Here is a 7,200-nt window from a genome sequence, read left to right as displayed (position 1 = left end):
AATAAATGTGATACATCACATCAACAAAATGAAAGGCAAATCCATACAATCATCCCAATAGATATGGAAATATAATTTGATAAAATTCAACATCCCTTCATAATAAAAACTCTCAACAAGTTAGGCATAGAGGGAAAGTATCTCAACCTAATAAAAGCCATATATGACAAACCTACAGCTAACATTATCCTGAACAAGGAAAAGTTGAAAGATTTCCTCTAATAACAGTAATAAGACAGGATGCACACTCTCACCATTCTTATTTAACACAGTAATGGAAGTATTAGCCAGAGCAATTAGTCAAGAGAAAGAAATGAAGGACATCTAAATTGGAAAAGAGAAAGCCTAATTGTCCCTACTTGCAGATGGCATAATCTTATATATGGAAAAACATAAAGACTCCACCAAAAAACTATAGAGGTAATAAATAAATTCACTAAAATTGCAGGATATTAAAATCAATACACAAAAATCAGTAGTGTTTCTATACAACAACGACACAGCAGAAAAAGAAATCAAAAAAGCAATCCCATTTACAACAGCTACCAGAATAAAATAAAATAAAATAAAATACTTAGGAATAAATCTAACCAGGGGGGTGAAAGTTCTCTACAATGAAAACAACAAAACACTGATGAAAGAAATTAAAGAGGACACATACACAAAAATGAAAATACTTTTCATGCTCATGGACTGGTAGAATTAATGTTGTGGAAAAGCCCCATACTATTCAAAGCAATCTACAGATTCAATGCAATCTCAATCAAAATACCAATGACATTCTTCACAGAAACAGAAAAAGCATTCCTAACATTCACATGGGAGAACAAAAGACCTAGGATAGCCAAAGAAATCCTGAACAAAAATAGTAAAATGGGATGCATTACACTACCTGACTTCAAAATATACTGTAAAGCTATAGTAACCAAAACAGCATGGTACTGCATAAAAACAGACTCTTGGTCCAATGGAACAAAAATAGTAAAATGGGATGCATTACACTACCTGACTTCAAAATATACCGTAAAGCTATAGTAACCAAAACAGCATGGTACTGCATAAAAACAGACTCTTGGTCCAATGGAACAGAAATCCAGAAATAAATCCAAGTACTTACAGCCAACTGATCTTTGACAAAGGCACTAAAAACATACCTTGGGGAAAAGATGTCCTCTTCACTAAACAGTGCTGGGAAAACTGGTTAGCCATGTATGGAAGAACAAAACTAGACTCCTATCTATTACCATATAAAAAGTCAACTCAAATTGGATTAAAGACTTAAATCTAAGACCTGAAACTATAAATCTTCTAGAGGAAAACATAGGAGAAATGCTCCAGGACATAGGACCAGGCAATGACTTTAAGATTAAGACTTGAAAAACACAGGCAACAAAAGCAAAAATAAACAAATGGGATTTTATCCAATTAAAAAGCTTCTGCACAGCAAAGGAAATAATCAACAGAGTGGAAAGACAACCTTCAGAATGGAAGAAAGTATTTGCAAATGACACATCCAAAAAGGAGCTAATATCCAGAATATATAAAAGAACTCAAACCCTCAATACCAAAAAAATAAAAATAAGCCAATTAAAAAATGGGCTAAGAATCTGAAGAGACATTTCTCAAAAGAACACATACAAATGTGCGTAAGTGGAAAAATGCTCAACACCACTAATCAACAGATAAATGCAGATCAAACCACAAGGATAAATTGTCTTACCCCAGTTAGACTGGCTATTATCAAAAAGACAGAAAATAACAAATGCTGGTGAGGATGCAAAGAAAAGGAAATCCTTGTACATTATTGGTGGGATTGTAAATTAGTATAGCCATTTTGGAAAACAGTATGGAGGTTTCTCAAACAACCTCAGATAGAACTACCATATCACCCAGGAATCCCACTACTTGATATATACCTCCCAAAATGCAAAGCATCATGTTGAAAGGGATACCTGCACTCCTATGTTTATTGCAGCTCTATTCACAACAGTCAAGATATGGAACCAACTTAAATGTCCATTGGAAATTGGATAAAAAAAAACAGTTGTACATATCTACAATGGAATACTCTTCAGCCATTAAAAACAATGAAATTCTGCCATTTGAAGCAATATGGATGAGCTTGGAGAAAATTATGTTAAGTGACATAAGACAGGCATAGAAAGAGAAATACTGGGCCAGCCCCGTGGCTCACTCGGGAGAGTGCAGCACTGGTAGCACTGAGGCCGCGGGTTCGGATCCTATATGGGGATGGCCAGTGCGCTCACTGGCTGAGCGGGGTGCAGACAACACCAAGCCAAGGGCTGCGGTCCCCTTACCAGTCAAAAAAATAAAAAAATAAAAAATAAATTAAAAAAAAGAAAGAGAAATACTGTATGCTCTCACTCATATGTGAGAACTGAAAAAAGAGAACAAAACAAACACAAATAAATAATAATAATAAGTTGAACTGTTAATGGGAGAGAGAAAAACTGTGGTTACTAGAAGCAGGAAAAGGAAAGGTGGAGGGGTGATAGTGAGAGGCTGGTTAATGGACACAAAATTACATCTAGATAGGAAAAATAAGTCCCACTGCTGTACAACAAACTCAGGAACCTATAATTAACAATGATTTACTGTATGTTACCAAATGACTAGAAGAGAGGAGATCAAATGTGCACACCACAAAGAAACAATTAAGTTTTGCAGTTATGAATTTGCTTGCTAATTACCCTGACTAGATCAACAAATTTTGTATACGTGTATTGAAATATAACTCTGTACCCTATAAATATGTTCAATCAATGTTGTTTCAATAAAAAAAATTTTTTTAAAGAAAAATTTTTAATTTTTAGGCTAAAAAAAGTCCTAAGTCGTTCTACCAGATATATATATATATATATATATATATATATATTTTTTTTTTTTTTTGTCTTTTTTCATGTCCGGCAACGGACCGCAACCCTCAGCGTCGCGCCCGTACTGGACCGGGACCGGCAATGGGATCGCAAACCTCGGTGTTGCTCCCACACCTCGCTCAGCCAGTGAGCGGGAACCGGTCTGTATGTGGGATCTGAACCCTCAGCGGGAGCACCGCCGCGCTTCCCAAGCGGCGCACTGTAGCAGTGCACCACCGGGCCGGCCCTCTACCAGATATTTTAAATAAAATAAAAACACTACAAAGCTATAATATAAAGCAAGATGGTATTAGTCTTGAAATTCATAAGTAATTTAACTTAATGAAAATGTGTATAATATAAAACATATCCTTATATATGAAAAATTTTATATATTGCTTTTAATAAAAATATTAAAAACCAATGAGGAATATTGGATAATGCTGGAAAAATTGATTATATAAGAAAAAAGCAACTTAGATCCTCATTTTAAGTCACAAATTAAATAATTTAAATATGTCAAATATTAAGTATAAAACATAAGAGTATTTACAATCTAGAAGAAAATATAAATATATAAGTTGGTTATGAATGAAATAAAGTAGTAAGCATAAAGATATGAATTAAAGGAAAGGATATACATATTTGATCAAAATAAAATTTCTACACATCAAAAATATATTTTAAAAGTTAAACTGTGAGAAATTCTGTAATAGACAAAGCCCTCATTTTCTTTATATATGAAACAATTTTATAAATGATAAAATTTCTAATATCCCTTAACAAACAGAGAGCATAAATGGATTTTTCACCAAAACATGCAAATAATTACTTACCATCTAAAAAATGTTCAAATGCACTATAAATAAAAAAAAGTGTAAATTAAAGAAAAAATGTGATGTTATTTTGCACATTAATTTGGTCAATTTCAAAAAAATAATAAGAGCAAAAAGAAATATGTCACGACTCACTGCTGCTACACATAATCATTGAGTGTAAATTAAAGAAAAAATGTGATGTTATTTTGCACATTAATTTGGTCAATTTCAAAAAATAATAAGAGCAAAAAGAAATATGTCACGACTCACTGCTGCTACACATAATCATTGACTCAACCTTGCTGGAACAATCTTTCTTAATATATATAAAGGAATGCCAATGAATTTGTATTATTTTACCTGGTAATTTTCTCTCGGAAGTTTGTACTAAGAAAAGAAGAATTGAAGATGCAAAGATTTATACTTATGGGTCTTTATCATGGTGTTACGAAAAGTGAGAAAAGAATTCGAAAAATTTTCAATAACATAAAAATTTAGCAAATAAGCCATTGATAGAATATTTTACAATCATTCAAATGCCATGTTTTCGAGGAATACATAAAGACAAAGGAAAATGCGCACTACAGTATGCCAGGGAAAAAGAACAAGGATCAAAATTCGAGAGATATAATTTTATTTACAAAGTACATATATTTGCCCAAATTATGTACATTTACTATAATAAGTAAATAAGTATATAATTTATTTATACTCAAAAAGAAGTAAATGTTATAAAACTACAATTCAATATAAGTGTTATAGTGATTATAAACATAATACACAGTTGTATAATTAATTAAGCAACTATTCTTTGATGTGAGGTTACTGAGAATTTGGTAAAAAAGGGATGATTCTTTAGGAAAGAATTTAACTTTTCTTAGACAAATTGACTGGTCATAGTGAGCAGAACATCTTCCCATGTAAAGGAGCTAATATGATCAACTTACAGCATAATCAAAGAGATGTTAATGTGATGAGTCTAGAGTGTAGGGTGAGCACAAAACATCATCTGAAAATAAGATTGATGTAAGATAAACTAACTGGTCATTCTTTCCTTGTACCTGCTGGTATCTTTGGAAGTGTAAGAATTTATATGTGAGATTCTCCATGTATCTTAGTGTGCATTTGTGCCTGTAAGTGTATCCTGAATAGCACATGCAAGATTTTGACATGTACCACATGTATACATGAATATTTCATGATATGGAATAATAGGTTCACCAGCTCTACCTACATAAGCCTTTACTGATCCAGGTGCTCAGCTTGTCGGAGACATGGGGAAAACAGATCTTGATGAAGTCCTCAAAGGCCACTGTTGCTAAGGCATTGATGCTGGCAGCCACAGTGCTACAGGGAGAAAAAAGCAAGAAAGTCCAAACTAAATAAGGCTGAGCCCCCAGCCTGCACTGTCTTTCAAGACAGATAGACAAGGCAGGGCTCTACAAAAACCAGATGCAAACATATGTTCATATTCTGGGAATCCATAGGAACTGCTTGACCTGTTGACTCACTCTTCAAAGCTGCTTCTGTGCTAATGCTCTTTTACTTCTTCCACAAACTCCCGTGAAGCTAGATTTTCATGCTGTAACTACCACTAATTCCCCTTAATGAGATGTTAAATGAGTTAGCAGGGAGTAGCAGAGATATTGTGTGTGTGTATGTTTAGGTCTGAGTAGAGGCAGCAAGCAGTGACTATACTAACCCAGGAGTCAGTACAGCTTGTCATTCATTCATTCATTCATTCATTCATTCATTCATTCATTTATTTATTCATAGATCTGTTTCTTTATTCTGGGTACTAGGCATACAATGATGAACCAGATATTTATTTATTTATTTATTTATTTATTCATAGATCTGTTTCTTTATTCTGGGTACTAGGCATACAATGATGAACCAGAAAGACATAGATCTTACACTCTAACTGGGGACACTAACATTTAACAACAAATTATACAATTGCTTACAGTTATGACATTGTTATGAAGGGAAACAACAAGGTGCTATAAGAGCATGTCCCACAGAAACCTAAACTGATACATAGTTAGGAGATTCCCTAGGAAGTGACAATTAAGATAGGCAGAAAAAGGATCCATACAAAGTGGGGAAAAGATGTTCTAGGAGGGAGGGAAAATTATGTACAGATGGTTTGGGATGGAAAGGAGCTTGTTGCATTCAACAACCTGAAGCCATCATAGTGGCTAGAATGCAATAAGTAAGAAAGAAAGGGGAAGAGAGAAGACTGGAAAGTAGCAAATACCAAAACCACATAAAAATTCTGATATTCTCTCTCTGACTTTCCAGTCATAGTTCAATCTTATTGGGTCTAAAACTTGGTTAGGTGTCAGAACACCTCAAACTGGGGCTTTTTGCAGAATAGCATGAAAGCTTATTTAATTCCTCATATAGAACAGAAATATTTTAACTAGTAGAATAGATAACTATGTTAAATTCAAGTGATGTGAAATTAATCCACAAACAAAAGTTCTGAAAAAGAAACAAGCCGATGAACATAGCATGGCCACTGATTTATAAGTTTTCCATTCATATTCATCAAAAATTATTTTGTCGTCCTATGTGCTCACTTGAAGAAAAGCTATAGCTATGCCTTCCCTAAATGATATATGTAGCAAGTAAAAACTTCCCAAGACCCATTCTGGGAATTGAAGGTATGTACTTTTGGGTACCATTCTCATTTTCCTAAGAATCAAAGCACAGCATATGTTCTCCGACAGACTCCCCTTTTATCTGCAGCTTCATGAAAGTCAAATAAGAAAAGGAGATGATCAAACAAAAAGAGCTTCCATATTCTCAACAACTTTGTTTCAAAACACATCTTGTGAAAGTTTCAAACATTAGGGTTAACCGTTGAATCCACTGAAGTGAGAAAGTGGAAAACTACCTCTGCTGCGTTGCTTTGGCAGGTGGGTATATCCATATGACAATTTCTCAGATTCAAAAGCTGATACAAAATGGTGGAATTTTTTCCCCTATCCCTCAACCACCACCTCCACATTACACCCCCACTCCTGTCTTTTCCTTTCCTTAGCCCTACACCCTCCTTATGGTTGTAGCAGTAGAATCTCCTTATAACATCTGTTGTCCGGTATGTCCCTTCCTTGGAATTTTTGGACTTGGGATCAAGAGAGTCAACCATTCTCTTTTGGAGGAATTAACCTGTTGACAGCTATATTTCTCCTGTCTGAAGAGTCAATCTTAAAGGAAAAATAAACCACCACCACCATAACAAACACTATGTAGAACTATTTAGGAAGGAACAAAATAAAGATGGAGTGTCACCCCTACTTGTGTATGATCCTCTGGTGCTCATTGCTTTTATTCTTAGTTTCCTTGAGATCCTAATATCAGCACCACAGAACAATATGACTTTGTGTTATTGATGCAAAATCCTAAATAGAATATCAGTAAAAGTAATTAACTAGTACATTAAATTAAAATTATACCATAAGCAAGGTAAAGTCATTACATGAATTCAAGGACATTGC

General features: G+C 34.2%; 1 protein-coding gene across 1 annotated transcript in view; it reads right to left on the bottom strand.

The window, feature by feature from the left end:
• SLC5A12 (solute carrier family 5 (sodium/monocarboxylate cotransporter), member 12) overlaps positions 1-7,200 on the bottom strand; it is a 67,911-nt gene that overhangs the window by 28,950 nt on the left and 31,761 nt on the right. Inside the window, exon 9 of the mRNA XM_008586076.1 lies at positions 4,929-5,041. Within this exon, the coding sequence (XP_008584298.1) occupies positions 4,929-5,041 (113 nt within the window). The remainder of the gene's footprint in view (positions 1-4,928; positions 5,042-7,200) is intronic.

Source organism: Galeopterus variegatus, unplaced genomic scaffold (genome assembly GCF_000696425.1).
Source record: "Galeopterus variegatus unplaced genomic scaffold, G_variegatus-3.0.2 Scaffold3820, whole genome shotgun sequence".
NCBI lineage: Eukaryota > Metazoa > Chordata > Mammalia > Dermoptera > Cynocephalidae > Galeopterus > Galeopterus variegatus.
The sequence above is the reverse complement of the archived record's forward strand: the minus strand, read 5'-3'. Positions and strand labels throughout refer to the sequence as shown.